The 21,270-nt window shown below is 40.6% G+C and overlaps 1 protein-coding gene across 1 annotated transcript in view; it reads right to left on the bottom strand.

The window, feature by feature from the left end:
• Positions 1–4,253: 4,253 nt before the first annotated feature.
• The window catches only part of LOC147711518 (guanylin-like), a 30,061-nt gene continuing 13,044 nt past the window's right edge, over positions 4,254–21,270 (bottom strand). Inside the window, exons 2-3 of the mRNA XM_086920203.1 lie at positions 7,159–7,447; positions 4,254–4,615 (exon numbers count right to left, since the gene is read on the bottom strand). Of these exons, the coding sequence (XP_086776329.1) occupies positions 4,551–4,615; positions 7,159–7,447 (354 nt within the window). The 3' untranslated portion in view covers positions 4,254–4,550. The remainder of the gene's footprint in view (positions 4,616–7,158; positions 7,448–21,270) is intronic.

The following is a 21,270-nucleotide window of genomic DNA, read 5'->3' as shown; positions in this document are numbered from 1 at the left end:
ACGGTATATCATTCACTACAGAATGGTTGGTTTAGATTTAATTTTTTGAACAATGTTTAAATGCAATGTCTACATTGTTCTTTTTCTCCTTCTTGTGCTTCCACAGGAAAGACCTATCGCATCACCATAACAACAATGAGAAGATGTGGTAGGATGGTTCCGTTTTGTTCACTTCGTTGTATATTTTCTTTAGTTTAGCACATATTATAGTGCCTTGCAGTAGCAGATATTAATTCGGCCCTGACGAATGCCAGTGACTTTTCACATCTAAGGCAGAAACATGTTGGCCCCCTTATATCTTATTTAGTTTTCTACCGAGCAAGACAAACAGTGATTTTTTCACACTGTTTTTTCACTATTTTTAATCTGACGTCCAGGCAAACGCTAATAAAGGTCCTTGTTTGCCTTGATAGCCATTTTAACACACATCACTTTAGTTTGTATTTTTGCACTGCACATATCAGCCTCACCCTCTGGTCTAACAACTGTGGTGACCATACCTTGGTTTTGTAATGCGTCGCTAAATTGCATCTGGGCGACTGCACATTCACCTTGGTATTGGAGTCCTACATGATGAGGCTCCGCCATCTGGTGGGCTGATAGGACTTAATCAGCTACAGTTGATAGTCTCTTGTGGGAATCACTCCTGTGCAATTACACCAGTGTCAATTATCATACCTCAGCACCAATCGACTCACAGGCTTTGTTGTTATTTAGATAGTCTTACAGGGGGTATTAGCCTGTTTTGTCGTTAAACCCTTCCCTCGGACCCTCTCTTACGAGTTGTTTAGATAGTGACTCAATGTCTTACAGAAAAACACCACCTACCATCCCTAGAGCTGTTATCTTGGACCATTCAACAACCATTGCCCAAGCACTATGTGGACTGTCAACCCCTCAGGAGGTATCTGGCCCTGCCATACCACAGAATACGCTTGAGCTCAAGGATGTAGAAATACTTACCCTTCAGTCTGTCAGTGAGCAAGATGCCCAGGAAATCATGGCCCCAATCCAAGACAGCAGAAGACCACCATTTCCTTGATGGGGAACCAACATTTTGGCTTCAGATTTGCGTTTATATTTTGCTTTGTATTTATTTTTATTTTTGTTCTGTGGACACTTATTTTCTAAATATTGTTTACAACATTACTTTCAGTATTTGTGTTTTTTAAATTAGACATTTTAATTTGTATGTTCACCTCCTCAAAAATGATGATACTTTAATGGATTCAGGTAGAACCTACATTTTTGCTCTGGCTTTCTTTTTGAAGTGTATGTTTTTTTCTTGCCCTCCCCCATCATCACTTAATTCCACATTCTATATTTCTGCCACCTTCCAACGATTTTCATTTATAGAACAGATTTTTTTCACTTATGTGGACTCTATTTATGTCTATTTTTTGTGGATCTTGCATGAGAATGCCTGGTAATGTTGTTGTGACAGTGTTGTAGTGACTAGCATTTGCATTCCAACATAGCTGAGCTCATACTACACATAGTTTCAAGTGTAGCTACAGAAGTAATAGTGGACAGCGTAGAAGCTAGTGCAATCAAATGAATTGTGACAAAGAGTGCAGGTAGGTAATGTCACATATTTACATACTTGACATAGGGGAACACACATGAAGGTGCTGGTATGTGAGCGGTCAGTGATAGTAAGTTATGAGTGCCATATTGTATGATGATATGGATTGATATCCATGTCTGAGGAAAAAGTCATTCAGGACCTCATTTTACAACCCGAATCAGAGGTTGGAGTCCGGATCAGGTTGTGCATGGTGGGACAGGTCATGAATGGGAAGGAAGCCCTTCTTTGACATTTTGTCTACTTGATGTACCAGGGGTATGACTTCTTGTTTGGTCTGTAGTCCTGTCAGACAGGATATAAAGGAGTGTCTTCTCACCTACTGCTCAGAGAAGTATCAAGGGCACCGCTCATGTACCCTGAAGTAACCGGCTCTGTTTCTCCACAAGCCGGAGAAATAAAACCATATCTATCACAAACGTGCCATGCTGCAGATGAATGTTCATTCTCCACAGATAGGGGTTCATGGTTTTTCTGAGCAAAAGAGTTCTCGTCCCAGAGAGTGGTTTTACCTAAGCCAACCCCTGCAGTCATCCTCATAATCACCTGCAAGACCTTTGAAGCTACACATAAGTTTCAGTCTATGAATGAGACATGTTCAGATGCATCCGTCCTGAAAGCAGAACCTGTAGTTGAAAAGCTTGCACCACCAGGATGGCACCGACACCACCAAAAGAAAGATTACAGTAGTATTAGTTTTGGTGATTTCAAGAGCAGCGTCAATGCTTTTGACAAAGTTTGCCTTATTGCTACCCTTTAGTTACACAAGCTCTGGAGAGCTGGCCTTATACTTTGATCCTTGTTATCTTCATTGATTGTTAGGGGACATAATACCACTATCATTAACTCCCTGGTAGATTCAGAATGTCACAGCATCTTCACAATAAGACACAGTTGGACATAATTGTTTTTTCTATTGGTCAGGATTAGATCTCTTCCTGTTGTTATATGGTTCCTAATAAGTTTGTTCTAAGATGCTGGTACCCAGTGAAAGACATTCAATACAAATGGACATTCCTTTTACACACTGAAAAGATGAAAGCACGTTATAACTGCCGTATGGTTCATAGAGTCAACCTACAGCAATTCAGGGGAAAACAGAAACAGGGCCAGATTTAGCACTGAGGTAACAAAAAAAATGTAGATTTGTGGAGTGCTCAATCAAAAGGAAAATATGCTCTCGAAAGTTCCTCTAATATAGGGTGCAGAGGAATTTCAAATTGTGGATTCACCTTCAAGTGAAGACTTGGAGGAAGTTTCTGTTACAACTATAAATTAGCACCATAGTTCCCTGTTTGCTTTGAAACATTTCTAGGGGAGTGATCATATGTAAAAATCTACCCAATGTGTTATGGTTAGCTGTGCTGTAACCTATGTGTCTGGCTGTCCCTAACAGCCCAGACTGGTGCTACTGGCAGCGCACATTTTCCCAGTGGACTGGCACAGTGGTGCCGGTTTCACTGGTGGTGGTGACCAGTTTTGTTGCTGACTACAGCGCGGAACATTTCCTGCCTTGAGCACTTTAGCACAGTAAATATAAACAATGCAAAACAAAGGGTTTTAAAGGTTCATCACAATTTGTTTTTGTAACTGGGTGATTTCTGTCTCCTGCAGGGTTGCCATGAGCAGTGCTCACCTTCAGGACTTTGGAAAGGGAGTGGGTGGGGTGGTTGGCTGTTACTTGGCTCTGAGAATTCAGTACATATATGACAAAAAACTCCTCAAAATTAAGAACAGTGTATTTCTTTATAACGTGATCTTTGCAACATATTTTAGTTTAGTATATTAAATTATAAAACTGCATTGAGTGGCAATTGTTAGAAGTTACAGATTTGAATCATGAACTTAGAAACATTCATGCACTCATCACCACCCTGACAACAATGCTGTTAACCAGAGTAATGGGCCTGAGCCGCACGCGATGGCCTGTAACGAGGGAGGGTCTTTAACAACCGGCATAGTACGAGCCAGAAGGGCTGTAAGGCTATTAGAACATTGCTCCCACTAAGGGTAGAATATTCTAAATTAAAAAGGGAGAAATATGAAGACAAACATTGGAATATTGGACCTCCCAGCTTATACCAGCCATTATAAACCCGGAACTACTCCATTGTCTTCAATGGAGCTCTCAACATTCCAATGTTCTAATTTAAAAAATATGTGACTTCCATTGTCAAATATACAAACATGTTAATTCTGTTCAGTAAAAATAAATCAGATAACTTATTTTCTCTTCCTTCTGCATTCTACAATCCTAACTGTTCCTCTTCCTTCATTCCAAAAATGAGCATCTGTAATTCCTGCCAAGTTGCTCACTTTAAAGGACATACTAACTTCAGGCACCAAATCTGTAACACATCTTGGCACTACTCCTGCGTAACTCTTTCAGTGGTTTTCACAACGTCAATAAAAACACCTCTGATTCAATTTCCACTTTTGTTTCTAAATTCTAATAAAGCTAATAACTTAAAAGCAGCTGTTACCCTTTACTATTGAGTGACCTTTTCAATTCATGTGTTTCTGTCTAATCGACCCGCATTTGGCGGCGGTCAATTAACAGTCAGTAATGCATAACTTATTGCTTCCTAAAAGAAATTCTATGAGCATTATAGGCACATTTACTTTGGCACATGAAATATATCTTTTAAATCCAAACGCAAATTCAATGTTCGGTTGGGCAGGTTTCATTCTTTTATTATTCATAATTACATTTCAGGTGCAAAAAGAGATGTACAAGTACATCGAATAAGAAAGTGAATGTAATAACATAATAAACATGTTTCTCCTTTTATGAAAAGCAGAAATAAGTGAGTAAAAATAGTGACCAGTAATAAGTCATTGCTCAAAACATGCCTCAACATGTATGCTTCGCTTTGAAGTCCAGCAATGTAAGCGCTGTAAGCGTGATGTCATAAGGTAAATAGATTTTCTGAGTAAAGTTCCATCTTTTTCGAAGCCATCATCTTCAGCAACCTGCACAAGCAGCACTGGCACAGACTTCACAAACATCTGCATTCCTGATGGCAAACACTGATGGGAGAAAAAAGAAAAAGCATAAGGAACAATATACAAGGTCATGAGTAGTGTCTGTTCTGGAAGGTCAGGTATGCAACATGGGAAAGGGAGGTAAATTAATTTGTTGCTCTAAGGCTCCAATTTTGAGTGCCACAGAAGAGGGTGCAATATTTATCGCACCTAATGAAATCCAACACCAAATTGATCAGTATAAGTATGTGCGATAAATGGTAGCTTTTAAGAGTCCTGAGGCATAACAAGTGGAGTTTGAAAACATTTTCCGCCAGTAAATATAGCAAGTTTCACTTGCGCTCTTGCAGAAGTTACCAGATATATCAGAATTGACTGTCACGCTCATGATCGAGGTGAACAATATTAACGTTAAAATAAGGCAATCCTGCAACACAGGAACTTATTTATGAAGGCCTTGAGACACTTTTGCACCACCGTTGCGTCACTTTTCGTGATGAGGCGACGGCGTAAACAATGCGCCATATTTGCAAGGGGATGCATCTAGGTAGATGTCTCACCTTGTAAAGCTGTGCACCACATTATTCCTGCATCAGGTATAATGTATGCAGGGTGGGCGTTCCCACGTAAAAAAGGCTCGTAGAAGTGTTGCAGTGAAATCTATGAGATTTCACTGCTACACTTCTAGGAGTCCACAGTGTGAAAACCTTACGCCTGCCTCATGGCAGGCATAAGGGTGACGCAGTGCAATGGGGCTAGGCCAACCCCATGCGTTGTTGGAGTTGCTTCATGCTTGCAAAATAACTCTAGCAATGCGTGACTTTTGCGCCTACAGATACGACAGGACTCCTAACGTATCTGTCATTTCTTGCAACATTGAGCGCCGTACATTAAATTCGGCACAACCATCATGTCGCAAGGAGGGTGCACTGAAAACTTTTGCATCACTGTTTTATTACAGCAATGCAACAGTTTTCATAGATGAGGCCCACAGTTCATAAAAACTGGACGTTTTGTGAGCAGACAACTAAAATGTCATGTTAGTAGGAATTAATTCAGTTAGGGGTGGCAGTGCTGGGGGACAGTGAATGTGTGTATGGTTCCATGGTTGAGCCAGGGTAGATTCAAGGAAAATAGGCATTTAGACCCAGAGCTACGTTTTAACATTTTTCCAATCAGAGATGCGTGCAACAGTGGTCCATGGGTGATCAATCATTATCAAATGTTCAGCATGGCCCTGGCGTTGCAAATTCTCCAATTTATATACATGCACATCAGTTTATTCCGATAATCTAGCATGGATCATTCCCCTCATACAACCTTGACCAGGGAAATCTAGCCTTAGTACAAGATGGCCATATCAACTCTGGATTTTTAGAATGTGCACCTAAGAAAAGCTTTCATTTAACGATTCTAAAAGAAACTCAATTACTTAAACAGTATTTACGATGAACATCTAGCGTTGATCCATCAATCCAATCTAGATGATTGTGAATATTTGTGAGGTCCCTTTTTTTCTAGCGTATGGTTAGTTTCATCAGTGGGAATTTAGACTAATCCAAGATTGCGATCAGCAAAAATTTGAGCACTGAGGTACATAAATGAATTTGTCCTATTTTGTGGTTCTGTATAAGACACCACAGAAGAATTGAGCCATTTGCTAGTTATATAGAGTACAGCAAATTATTATTGAATCTGAGAAAATCCAAATTAATAATCTGTAGACCACTATAAAATGGAAAATTCACATGAAAAGCAAATTAGATGAATGCAGTCCTCGTGAAAACATATATATTGAACAATTCAGTTGCTGCTCATCGTTTAGAACTCTTTCCCATTCGCCTGTATTATTTCAAACTGGATTTCCACTATTTTGTCAATACATTTGTAGTTATAAAGTGCTAACTTGAAATAGTGAATTTGCTGTTCTTCTGTGAAAGTTTGAATTTTCTAAATTAGATTATGTGTTCTTCAATATGTAGTTTATTTAAAACACTAGGATATATTATTCTAGTGATATAGAACAAATGTAATTGTTAAAAGAGGTGCCTGCACTCTGTGTTCATAACTAAAGCTGCCTCTATTCTAGATGATACAAACCGTAGGATCAAGAAAAGTACAGATGAGTGCTTGATGAGATGGGGAGCAACAGTAGAGGCCATCTCAAAAAGCCAACCAAAAGGTATTACTTAGGAAGTATCCATGGGTTACACAATGAGAGTGAATGTTTAATCTACAAAAGCTTATATATTGTTACATAGCTAATACAGTCATGAGTGAAAAACATATAGCAGGACTTGAAAAACTGAGATGAAATTTGGATGCTACGTTATAGTAACAGTGACGGTTTATTAATTGTGGCATTCTTAAACAGTATCACTACTCTTAGCTGCCACTTCATGGCATCTGTTCATCCCTGCCCTCTGAGGTGGTGCTGCTCGGTAAGAAAAGCCATATGGGATCAGACCTAAAATTGACACTTTGATAACACAGTTTACATGATGTGAATGGCAACAGAGTGGCTTGAGGATATGGAAAGGAAAGTAAGCAAATAGAAAGGAGTATATATCTTATTATAGTCAACGTACTCAGCCTTTCCATGACAGCAGGTGCATCCTCTTTCTTGCATAGAAGTGAGAAATCCTTTGGTAACTCAGGATGAGTGCAGACCTTTACAAAATCCACGTTCACCTCTGCAGCTCTCTCTTCTCTGGGGTTTTCTGCCAACTCAGTATTCTGCAGTGGATTCATGTGTTCTTCGGTTTTATCCGCAAGGGGCTTGTGCTCTCCAGTTTCATCCAAGGATCCCTTCTGCACCTCTAGGAGGAGTTCTTTCAGCTTTTTTACTGACTCAAGTGGGAATGTGAGGTCACCATCCTGTAAGGAGAAATCAAATACACATGTGAAACGTACGTTTTTAAAACAGGATGTTCTGTCTAAACTGATTGAGCGACCAATTTGTTGTACTTCAATATTTGAGGGTGTTTAAGATTTGGAACCTTTTTAAACATATTTCTTGTTCTTACTCAGCTGCTTTGTGTAGCAGATGATCTAATAATAATATTAGACACGAAAATGTCTCACGAAAATCCTCATACATCTCATTGATTTCTATTCCTTTGCTTGATTACATTACCTTATATATTCCCTTAACGTGATTCTGTTAAAAAATAATGGTGGCGACTTTGTATCAAACTTGTGTGTAAGTCCACATCCTGTTTCTTAGCAATTCGAACCAGATACCTTGAAGATAGTAAAGAATTCTAACTTTGCTTAAGCTGTTATTATTGACAAAATCAGGTTGCATGTAAAAACATTGGTTTGTCATTTTCACAATTAAAAAATATTATGAGACAGGTCAAAACTACGGAAAAACAGTTAGATTTGATAACATCTCAAACAATGATTTTAACCTCACCCCTAATCAGAGTGCTGAATATCTTTACTGACCAGCCTTCATTAACATGGTCATTTTAGTCACAAAGGGCCATGTATATGACCATGTTTGCGTCACTCTTGCACCACGTACCTTGGTTCATGAGCGACTCAAAAGTTAAATTATATTTTTGAAGCCACGTAAAGCCACTTTGCATTACTATGAATGTCTCTCAGAAATTGGAGTAATGCAACACTTTGCAAATCGCTGTGTTACGTTATTCTGCATGGGCAGGCATTCCATGGGCGTTACATTGGTGTTCCCACGCTCTCATGGTTTTTGATTCTCAGATTTACAAGACCATGTAAACCTGAGAATGTGCCAAAAAGATATGCCGCCTCAAGAGAGGTGTCACGAGGAGAAATATCTTTATTTCTCCTCATTGTTTCTCCGTTCTATGTGTGCTGCATTCTGAGGCACATATAGAAAGAGGAAAACGCACCTTAAGTTTATTTTTGTGCAGGAAGGTGTTTTTTTCTGCACAAAAGCAATCCTGCCTACAACACAAGCACGCTTCCACCATGGCTGCATTGGCGCTAGGCTGCCAAAATGGCGCAAGCACAGGGGATTATGACAGGAATGTGCTGTATTGGATAAATATGGTACATTCCTGCCCTTTCCCTGTGATGCATGGCAACACAGCAGGGTGATTTGTTTTGCTGCCCTGTGCCACAAAACTCATAAGTGTGCTCCTTCGTTATTAACATCAAAATGACAAACCATTTGTCTGACTTGGAAAAATCTGTGGTTTTCTATGAACTGCATAACACTATGGGTGCATCTGGTAAACCATGGTCAGCAATGGAAAGCTTGGTGTATTGCTTCATTGACACAACCTGAGGGCCAATCAGCAGATCAATGCTCTCACTGTGTTTCTGGACCTCTTGTTCAGCTTCAAGAGCTGCCTGCTGTGCCTTTGTAAAAGCTACTTTGAGTACTTGGGCTGTGCAGCAGCTCAGTGAGCTTGCACTTATGGGCCTTCTTTTATGCACAGCTCCTGAAGCCCATCCTCTCCCATTAGAACATTTTGGTTATGCCATGTCCCCTTTTGTGACGAATCCCAAGAGCTGCAAGTGACCTTGCAGTTACATGATTCATTTGTGGTTTCTTCCTGCATCATAGCAGCTCCAAAGGTACTGCTACAGAATTGGGCTGCAAAGGGCAATCCTCTAATATAAGGAGGCGGTGCTAAAACATAAACTAGATCACTTTCTCAGCACGCCTATCCTCATGATACCCGTTATTGTGCCTTTGGTGTTAGTGTTAGCCCTCGCAGAGCCCGCAGAGCCCATGGACTCAAGACCCAAGCATTCCTAGCGGCAGGAGCTGTTGCCATCATTTCAGCGCGCTTGGAGGCGCTTTAAAAACCGAAGTGTTGAGCTCCATCAGGGGCAGGTTGCATACTCTAGAGAAGGAGATAGCCACCATGGGGGGAGCGCTGCTAGAAGAGGGAGGAACACAAAAGAAGGCCAAAATTAAGCATAAGCTGCGCAGGCCTACAGAGAGAGAGACAGGGCAGGAGTGACGCTAGCTAACATATTGAGACCCCCAAGAGCGTCCGATGGAGCCCGTATCTGTGTGCCTGCAGTCACTGCCTGCTGCTGCCATCAGGGGACTCCAATCCCCAGAGTTCTACGCACTGGGGAGGCACCAACGTGTGTCTTTCAAGCCAGGAGGTGCTGAAAAGAGGGCTTGGGCTCCCACAGCGTCGCAGGAGGAGGCAGGACTGGTCCCCCCTTTTTGCTGCAAGATTTGGCGGTGATCTATTTCCATCAGCCCCCTGTAACCTGTAAATTGTGTTTGTCCCCCTGTTTGGTGACATGTTTATCACAGAGAGTGTATTCGGGGTCTTTTAAATTGCAGTACATTTTTAACATACTGATGTCGCAATGAGCAATGACATCAAATTGATTTAATGCTGTTTATTAAGATAACTGGACTCCCGGGCAGAGACACGTCTTCCAAGCATTTCAAGCAGCAATAACTGACCAATTCAGAATCTCCAGCACAGTGAAGATTCCTTATGGAAGCTCCTAAACACAAGGTTCCATAAGCAGTCTCAAACAATCCTTGACAAGTGTAACATAAATACTACATACGCTTTTCCTTCAAAAAAACAAAAATCTGAAAAACAAAGAGAAAAGAAGAACAGATAAAGAAGAAAGACAAAAAGGATGAAAGCAAGAAAAGATAAGAAAGATACAAGAAATAAAATAAAGAAGATCTCCAAAAAAAACTTATCATAGCAAATACAAAAAAAACTTAACATCTATATCTATGAGGAATCTTTACCTCAAGCGAACTACGCCTTAAGACAATGGGTCTCGCACAATCTTCAACATTGGTAAAAACATTTCTATCAGCTTGTTGATCTTCCAACAAATGACTCTTATTGTCAGATGCATGACTTTTCACTAAACACTTCTTATTCTACCAAAGCCCATTGACTAACTTTACAGCATTTTTCCTGACCTCACAGACTCTAATTGGTGGACTAAATTTTGAGAAACCTTTCTTAACATGAATAGGTTTTTTGATAAGTACAAAATCACCAGAAGAAATGTTCAAATCCTTCACATTCCTTCTCTTATCAAAATACATTTTCTGTTTACACTGTAAACTTTCCACACGCTTCCTGACCTCATAATCATTCCACCTTTCACCTTTGATCCACTTACTCATCCAACCTGGAGAGGACAACGTAGAAGCCTTACGTTCACGTAAAAGTTCAAAAGGCGACACTCCCGTAGTTGAGTGAGGAGTTGTTCTATAGAACCATAGCATACTCCTCACAGAACTGCTCACAACACATTTATTAGACAAAGCCCATTGTATGCACTCACCTAAAACCTTATTCATACGTTCCACCAAACCATTTGTTTGAGGATGATACAAGGAACTTTTAAGATGTTTGATACCACACTTGATTAAATAGTCCTCAACTTCTGAGGCAACAAATTGCGTCCCATTGTCAGTCACCAGATACTCTGGAAAACCCTCCTTAAGAAACACATCACTAACGAAATCCACCACAACCCTTGCAGAGACCTCTTTCACAAACCTCACCTCTGGCCACTTGGAATAGTAGTCCATAAGGACCAATGCATACCTAGAAGATCCAACGCATGAAAAGGTCCCACAATATCTAAAGCTAACTTGTTCCATGGACCAACAAGTAATTCAATTGGTGAAAATGGTTTCAAAGTTTTATCACAACTTGAACAAACAACACAAGAATTAACAAAATCATCTATGTCTTTGTCCATGTTCGGCCACCAAAATGAAAGCCGAACTCTTTTTTTGGTTAATGTGGCACCCAAATGACTTTCATGAGAAAAACTCATTAATTTTTTTCTTAAAACCACAGGGGGAATTAACCTATCTGATCTCAAAACCAAACCACTTTCAAGAGTCAGCTCATCGGCTACCTGTAAATACGTCTTAAATTCAAAATTTAGGTTCCTCTCTTTTGGCCACCCTTCCTCAATGAACTTCACGACCTGTTTCAAAGACACATCATCACAAAGAGCTTTGCGCCACTCATAGTCAGACACAGCTCATAACTGAGGAAGATCTACCGCGGCAACAAAAAATTGTTCCTTTTCTGCATCCTCATATTTTCAATTTCCTCATGAATACAAGAAAAATGGGAAAGAAAATCAGCACACGCATTTTTGCTCCCTGGAATATAATCTGCTGAGAAATCAAACTGTAAAAGTTTGGACAATAAGCGTGCAAGTCTCGGAGTAAAACTCCTGACATTCTTACCACTGAGAATGAAAGTTAAGGGTTTATGATCCGTTCTGAGGCAAAACCTCCTACCCCAAAGGAAATATAGAACAAATGTAATTGTTAAAAGAGGTGCCTGCACTCTGTGTTCATAACTAAAGCTGCCTCTATTCTAGATGATACAAACTGTAGGATCAAGAAAAGTACAGATGAGTGCTTGATGAGATGGGGAGCAACAGTAGAGGCCATCTCAAAAAGCCAACCAAAAGGTATTACTTAGGAAGTATCCATGGGTTACACAATGAGAGTGAATGTTTAATCTAAAAAAGCTTATATATTGTTACATAGCTAATACAGTCATGAGTGAAAAACATATAGCAGGACTTGAAAAACTGAGATGAAATTTGGATGCTACGTTATAGTAACAGTGACTGTTTATTAATTGTGGCATTCTTAAACAGTATCACTACTCTTAGCTGCCACTTCATGGCATCTGTTCATCCCTGCCCTCTGAGGTGGTGCTGCTCGGTAAGAAAAGCCATATGGGATCAGACCTAAAATTGACACTCCTGACATTCTTACCACTGAGAATGAAAGTTAAGGGTTTATGATCCGTTCTGAGGCAAAACCTCCTACCCCAAAGGAAATTCTTAAACTTCAAAACAGCCCACCAACAGGCTAATAGTTCCTTCTCAATGACTGAATATTTTTCTTCCGCTCAATGTTTGCGTTTCATTAATGGAACGCACACGTACTTGCACGCTCCATTCAGTGACGTTGCTAGACGTGACAGCTGTTGCTGGAACGCACGACGGCAATTATGCATTTCAGCGCTAACGAAAAGGAAATTGCTCTGCCCCAAAGTTTTTTTTTTTAAATATAAAGTTTTCAACAATTCTCTCGAAGGACAGTGAAGGTACATGGAAAAGTGCAATTGAATCTAAAAGAATGCAATTTTTAAGATCTATTTCGGCACTTTGTAAGTTTGCCAGGAAATTGGGGAATATCCAACTAAAGGAAATATTATCTATTTATTATGCAAATGTAGAACAATTGCAATGTATGGTTTGGACATCTGGGGATATGCGAATGTTGAATCACTGCAGGCGGTGGAAAATGCCTTTTTTAAAAAAATCTTTCAGCACTTCCCTCCAGTTGTTCAAATCATGCATGTCACTCTAAACTGGGGACCTATTATCTAATTGACTTGATGAGGATTTAACCACTCATGTATGAAGCAAAATATGGACTTCAGAACATATGGACTTGAATCGTGCCATAGTTAAGGATTGCTGTGGCTCTGAAAGGGCCCTAAAGATTCCTTGGTTAAGTTTATCAAGAAGTCCCTGATAGATATGGGCTGTCCGTAATTTTATGAGTGACCAGAATCCCTGTTAAATAAATCAAGGAAAAATTTAAAAGTGTCTAAATCATCTGGAGGACTTGCGATTAAGTGTGGAACTGGCCAAACCAACTGTGAAACATAAGCAAATGGTCCTGACCACCTTTTCCATGCAACCATATCTTTTCAATGTTCTTAATGCCCACCATAGATTTGTTTTAACACGTTTTAGATTAAATACTTTCCACCGCCTGATAAGTTTTCCAAACACTAACGACTGGTCAAATGATTTACAACGCCGTCCATGTGACAATGTTTCCAACGAATCAACCATGCACATTGCACTTTTCTGTAAATTGAATATGGATCTGAGAAGTTCTTTTATTGTATCCTATTGATATCACTAAATGTTAAACAATCTTGGCCGGCTTTTTTATACCTGCAACTGCTTCCAAACCTTTATACGTGTGTGATACTTGTAAGGTTCCTTTGGCGACCCAATAAGAAGAAAATCAATACTAGCAATATTTTGATTCATGAATTCCCAATTATAATGTGAACTAAATTTTTGCCCTTCTGATTTTAATGTATTTTACTTGTTTGTATTTATTCTTATGAAATTTTAACCTTTGTATACTCTTTTATGATACACCTTGTGTGAATCGAATAAAGATAAATTGATTGATTGATTAATTGATAAAAGAGGTTCAAGATGATGAAGGAGGCACCCTGAACACCCCTGAGTAGATTGTACAGTAATTTAGCAAGTACTATAAAATGTTAGACAGCTCCCAAATACAGCACTCTGAGGACGTAGTTGCTGACTAACTGACCCACCCTAAAATGCCATGGTTGGCCCCTGAGCACAGGGAGCACCTAATGGTGCCCCAAACACTGGCCAAAATCTAAACTGCATTACAAAGTATGCCAACTGAAAAAGCACCTGGCTCCAACGGGCTGGCAGTGGCATTTTACAAGGCATTCCAAAAATGTGAGCACAGCATCTTAAAACATCATTTGAGGAGATGGTTGAAAACGTGGATGCAAAAATGTAAGCAAAAATTCTGGCAACTAGAATAGCGCCACTACTGCCAGTAATTGTAGGTCCAGGGTAGATAGGTTTTCATCCCGAGCCGGAACCTATCCTCCAATCTGCGTAAATTTTTCAGAGTCATGTAGCGTCTGAATCCAGAAGTCAGGGCCGCAGTGGGATTCTTAGATGCTGAGAAGGCCTTCGACTGGGTGGAGTGGAGGTTTATGTTTGCAGTACTCCATAAAATAGGAATGGGGGACATTTTTATGAGGCTGGTTTCACACTATACACAGCACCGACTGCCCGAGTGCATGTTGGGGAGATGGTCTCCAACACATTTGATGTTTCGAGGGGCACTAGGCAGAGGTGCAACCTATCCCCTCTACTGTCCCTAGTGGTGGCCGAAGCTTTATGCGAATACCATAGTCACCAAGGATTAGGTTTCCCGGGCTACAGGCTAATTATATCAGCTTATGCAGACGATACCATATTGTACGTAAATAACACAGACACCAATCTTACCCCTGTACTCAACGAGGTGGAACAGTTCGGACCACTATCTGGCTTGAAAATAAATTGGAATAAAGCGATCATTTTCCCAGTTACTCCTGTTACAAAGTCCCCAAAACTTGAGTGCTGGTGTGGACAACAGAGTCAGTGCGTTATTTAGGGATTCGGGTACATACAGAACCATCAGTGGAATTATTAGAAAACTATGGGACAGCAATACAAAAACTGAGTGATGATGTGGACAGATGGATTAGGCTCCCACTGTTGCTGATAGGGCGCATAGCAGTAAGTTTTCAAAACATTCCAATATCACTTATAAAGACTGTGTTCAAACACCTCCATACATTACTGGTTAAGTTGGCCTGGGTAGGAAAACAATGCAGTGTGAGATGCGATTCACTAACTTTTCCGTAGATTTCGGGGTGCCTAAACGCCCCAGACTTGGAAATGTATTATAGGGCAGCCTAGAGTACTTTTGCTCCTTACTGGATCCACGGACCACACGACACGTCTCACTTACATCTGGAGCGGGAGGCAGCGAATCCATCCACTTTACAGAAGACATTATTCCGCCATCCGTCCTGACAACTGGGAATCTTTGACACCCTGGCAACCACAACACGCGCATGGCATGCACTCCTGAGTAGACAGAACAGAGCGCTGCTGTACTCTCCACACATTCCGTTACACTGGTGTCTATGTTTTCTGATGGGACAGGAAGGCGGGGCAAAGAAGACACTGCCACTTTGGGGATAAATACGTTGGGCGATTTCTTCACTGAGGGGGTGCTTGACAGCTTGGATGTGATTAAGAAGAGGCACCCTAATATGTCAATGCTGGCTAAGTACCACTATCACCGGGTTAGACCCACATGGCAGGAGCTTCTATGGGAAGAACTTCTGGAGCCACGGGCTTGTGGGGGCACTCCAACGCTGATATAGATAGAAACACTGTGTAAACTAATCACAAGATTGTATACAGGCACGCAAACCGATGACGTTGCAGGTTCGGATAGAGTGGCAGCGTGATCTAGGGGAACCCATAAATGCTAAAGACTGGCAATACTGTGGTGCTAAAACTAAATCTATCTCCCTAATTGGATGACACAGGCTTATGCACTTTAAATATCTACATCAAGTTTGTTACACCCCTGAGAAACAGCACAGGTATGAGCTGCGAGAAGACATGCGATGCTAGAGGTGCTGGGAGGGCAAGGCAGGATTCTTGCATTTGGCCTGGCTATGTCCCAGAATAAAGGAATATTGGGCTTAAATAGGAACTGAGTGCTATCACAGGTACAGTCATAGAGCCAGATCCGAAATTAGCACTTTTGGGATGTGACTTGGGTATTAAAAAACCCAACAGGCCTCTAGGAACAATTGGATTGCTGCTTGCCAAGAGGATTGTGGCACTGCGGTGGGGGAAGGGCCCGATCCCACGATTAGAGGACTAGCACACAGATTTATTGTATTGCCACACACAGTCGGGCTTTTTTTTAACGAGCTACTGTCTCCTAAAAGTCGGCCTAAAAACTACTGGGGCCCGAATCAAGCATACCTTATAAGTAAAGAAACATGGGCCGAGAATGGTGTACCCGACCAGGCAGAATAATCTAAGTTGGCAATGTTGTTCAGTGTGCCCTAACAGGGGGGTATTGAGCCTTTCTGCGCATAGGCGTTCAGTAAATATACTAAGGAGTACATAATGGTTTATGTAAACAAATGCATTGAAAGTGTTATATTTGTGGAAAGGTGCATGATGAAGAAGATGAGCTTTTCCAAGCACAATATACTGACAAAATGGTTATTGTTGTTGCTTAAGAAGAGAAGTGCCATAATGGAACCATGGTGATATGCTGTGTTAACTGGTCATGATATGTGTATTATTGTAAACTTTAATGAAAACAATATTTTAAACATTGTAGATATGGTGGCCAAGTAGTTAAAGACAGTTAAAAGGCTACTCTGTCATAGATTTCGATTCATAGTTAGTGCACATCTGGGTCTGGTTTAGGGAATATTCTACCCTGTTTACAGCCCAGCAGTCACATTTATTTAAGCAGGGTGGTATTTGACATTAAGTTGTAGTCCTCAAATCCCAAGAGGGGCTCTCTGTGTTCTTATCTAAACTACTAGCTGACCTTCAACATTCACCAGCATGGCTTATACAAATGTAAAGGGCACACAGAAATTATTACAGGAAGTATAGCTTTGAACAAATACGCATACTAAGGAAGCTGACAGTGTTCCATGCAAAGACTCCAGTTAATACAAAACACAGCAGCCAGACTCATCCGAACCCTGCCCAAGGAAACACTCATCACCCAACACTTCAAAAACCTCCACTGGCTCCCCATCCACAAGAGATGTCATTTCAAGCTCTTGACCAACGTGTACAAAGCTCTCCACAACATCAGACCACACTACATGAACCACTGCATGATTTTCCGGAAAGCTGTGCTCTGCAGACCTCGTACTCACACAGACAACACGCATCTTCTGTAGCCGCACCGGAGGACACTCATTCTCTCACCTCACCGCCAAAGCATGGAGCACCCTCCCTCTCCACCTTCGCACCTCACCCTTGCTTCTGAGTCCTACAGCACAGTGCCTAGATACCCCCTGAGGTAATAAGTAGTGCTTTACTAATAGTACTTGATGGATTGAATGATGGATTGATGGGTGTACACTTAGAAATGTTCCCACCAACACCAAGAACTGATTGAGCCCCCATTCTAATGTGACACTCACCAATCATATATACCTTGCCTGTCCCACAGTAGGATGGAGGTGGTTTAGAGGGCAATTCATGCTGGATTGCATCCAAGGACAGCATGTTCATGTTCATATTCCCACTGTTTGGTTCTAGCGACTGCCTGGTCTATGTGAACTGGTATTTCAACCTACAGCACTGCTTACAATGCCCACAACTTAAAGTCTAGAATGCTGTTGAATCTCAAATGCAGTGGCGAAGCAATGATGGTATGGATACAGAAAGCAAGCAGGGAAAATTCCACTTACCGGAGTAATAGTGAGGTCATCTGGTCAAATTATTATTATTTATTATTATTATTATTATTTGCTGTTTTATAACGCGCTCCGTTACTACCAGAGTGTCCTGGCGCTTATTATGAGTTCCCCAATAAACAGATTGGGTACATTCATCAGCACCGCCCTAGCATAGAGATTGCAAACAAAACAGGTGATGGACAGAATGTGGATCAATGTCACACATTCACCCCAGTCCAAAGATCTGGGCCCAAATCCATCGTTTTTTTGCACTCCACACCACCCTGGGTTAGACAATGGCGATATGCAAATCAGCTCTGACCCTGTGCCCCATGGGAACAGTCCAGTCCGAACTACAAAAGCCATGTCCTTCCCAAAATGATCTGGTCTTAAATCAATTAGGAAAATAAATAATAGAATTTCAATTAGGCCTCGGTGAAATATAATTACACCTTAGTGATTGGAGTAAATTCAGTAATTTTGTGTTACTCTTTTCTTGCAATATTACTCAACGTTATGAGATTACACCTGTTCATGTAATTATGAGTAATTGAGAAAAAACATATTTCTGCAGGAGCACAGGGACTATGAAATTTGTGAGCCCGAGCAGCGTCTGGTTGCTGCTGTTTATGTTCTGTTGCATTTAGCACTATTTTCTTAACATGCAATGCATCTTTGACTCCATTTTAGATGTGAGGGTGCATTTTGTGCTGAAAAAATAGCACAAAGTGTTAGGAAATGTCCGTGCATAATTCCGAGTAATTTTGCTGTCATTTCGCTTAATTTTGCCACATCAAATTACACAATTTATGACTACCCCTAATTTCATTATCACATCCACTCGTGGTGGTCTATGGACATTTAGTAGCCTAGGCACATTGTCAGCTACAGACCTCCGGCCAACCTCAGAATTTAGCAAGACTTTTCTTCCCACTAAGAACAATTAACAGAGAAAATGCTATTTGAAAGTTATTTAATTATTCACGGATATACGCTAACTCTGCTGAACATGGTGCCCGTTCTTCCACTATTTAGTTAAGTTGCAGATTGATTTAGCCATGTATGCCATATCGGTGGAGTCACACAATTCAACGAAGTACTCATATTCACAGGAGCACAGTTAGTAAAGGTATTTAACCTTGGAAGTTGAGCTTCTAAGTGCAAGTAACCATTTTACCAGAGTGAAACCACCTTTGTAAATCATAAAACGTGATTTTAATGCCCATATATAGATTTAATCAAATATTTACTTGTAAGAAGTGGAAGAGAGGGTTCATTTCATCCAAGCAGGAGCAGGCCCATGGGTATTCGCAAATGTTTTCCTTTAATTATTACCAACCGGCAAACTGTTGGAGATTTACTCCTGTTAAGAGCAAGCACAAATATTTTCCAGTCGAAACAGGCAGAAGCCACCGACAAAATTAGCTGACAGGTTGTAGGGGTAGTGGTTCCTCCACAAGGTAATATATTTTACTGGGAGGAACAGGGGCACGAGGGTGTGGGGGTAAAATGGTACTATACTCTTTTACAGAGAACAAGTCGGGGGTACACGTGGGTATACGGCGTCCACCCACTATTTTCACAGGATGGATGCCTTCCACCCTGCCAAGAAGTTGGGCCCAATAAAAATATGCTGAAGTTGTCTGGGTGTAACTCTCAGAAACCAGGGCAAGTTCACCAGCGCATGCACATTGTCTGCTTTCCATTCCCAGCAGCGACATGAAGGCTTTTTTATTTGCACCTCCAGCTGAGTCAAATATATAGGCCAAATTTAAGGGGCAGTCGGGTCTCTTTTTGATTGAACAGCTTGACTTGGACGCGATCTGGAACCTTACACTTAAATGCAAATGCAACGGAGGTGAAACAAAAGCACACAGCCTGTTATCACTTCACAGGTACTTGGAAGAGGCCTTTTTTGTCCCTGTATGTAAGTGCATGCACTGTAAGAATGTTATTTGTGTTGGTCTGTCCCAGTATTTAAACAAAAATCAATTTAAATAGCACTATTTTATTTCTTTTACAGCGCTACTCATCCCAATGCAGGTGTGAGAGCGCTTTACGTAACATACACATTATACATTGACAATAAATCATGTAAGTGTGTAAATCAATGTACAAGATGTCTTACATCACATAGTGAGATTTACAAGGTGTAGGAGTCACATGCCCATATCTCACAGTGCTATATTAGAAGAATTACAATTTTTGAACTGCAAGTAACAAAAGGTTCTCTGTTTTGAAAGCATTAAACCACTTTCCTATCTTTATAAAATAAACATCTGTCATCTGCTTGTTACATTATGTGCTTTACAGGAGATGCATAAACCTTTAATACTACTTTGATTCAAATCTGTGATTATACAGAACACAGATCTCTCCATCACAAGCTTTATTATCCAGAATTATCTTCCCATTATTACTACTGCATGAGATGTATTGGGCACACAAAGATCTCTGCTGCATGTGCCCCGCGAAATATTTTAAAATGCAGAATTTGCAACCAATTAAGCAGAACAGATCTACTACCATGCTTCTCCTTGTTGCCAATTGTGGTAGGGTTTTAAAAAAGCATAAATGTATTAGTTGAGGCCCAGATTTTGCGTCTGGGTAGGGTTACGCCACTTTTGTGAAACAAACCCCAACGCAAAATCTCATTTCTTAAATCTCATACTGCGCTTAAATGTACTCATGATATACCTGATAAACATATGTAGAGGGGTTTTAATATCTGGTTTCACTTTTTGTGATGTCACTTCCAGTGAGGCCACTTCCAGTGATGCCATGTGTGATGTCACATGCTGTGACGTTATGAGCTGTGATGGCATGAGCTATGATGTCAGTTGCATACTGTCTAACTTGGTGAGTCCCCCCACTTCTTGTTTTAGGACTTGGGCCCTGCTCTTTTAAAAGAATGTTCTCATATGCACAATTGTGAATGCAGAAAGACTTTAGCAATAATGCTAGAAACTAATATACAAACGTTTTCCAAGAATAGATCTGAAAACCAGTGATGTTTATAGGTTTGCAAGGTTTCAAAGTGTACCTCTATAAACACTTGTGCCGTCTTACAGTTCCAAAATGTGCATCCATGTGAAGTGGTAAACCTACAATGCAGATTTCCAAATTTGTTTGAGAATCTGTACCCCAGTGCAAACACTTGAATGAATGAGACAAGCTACTTTCACAATCCAGTGAACAGCCAATCGGCTCACAGTTTCATAAATCTTGTGATGCAATTAACACTTGCTTTAAGAGAAAGTAGTGTCTGCTTCACCGGACACCAACGTGGTAAGCTGAACAAAAATGAGCACCCTCTTATATACTGATCACATTCAAAATACAAAATTAACAGAGAGGCACTCTGTTTTTGTGAGTACCAAATATGTGTCATATTATGGGCACCAATGGCCAAGATATAGGCAAGTAAATGGGCCCCTGGCTGTTGGCATCAGACTCACCATTGAACGTTACGCCCCCGTACCATAATGCAAAAATAACGAATTAAACGTCTGTCTTAGATCTCAGGAAATATGGTTTAATTCTACCTGCATATAAAATTAAGGTGAGAGAATGTCCAACTATGCTTCCGGAGCATGTTAAAAAAAAAGAACGAAAAAGCTACATTTTGTGTATATAAACCTT

Source organism: Lissotriton vulgaris, chromosome 5 (genome assembly GCF_964263255.1).
Source record: "Lissotriton vulgaris chromosome 5, aLisVul1.2, whole genome shotgun sequence".
In the NCBI taxonomy this organism is placed as follows: Eukaryota; Metazoa; Chordata; class Amphibia; order Caudata; family Salamandridae; genus Lissotriton; species Lissotriton vulgaris.
This window is presented reverse-complemented; position numbering and strand designations above follow the sequence as displayed.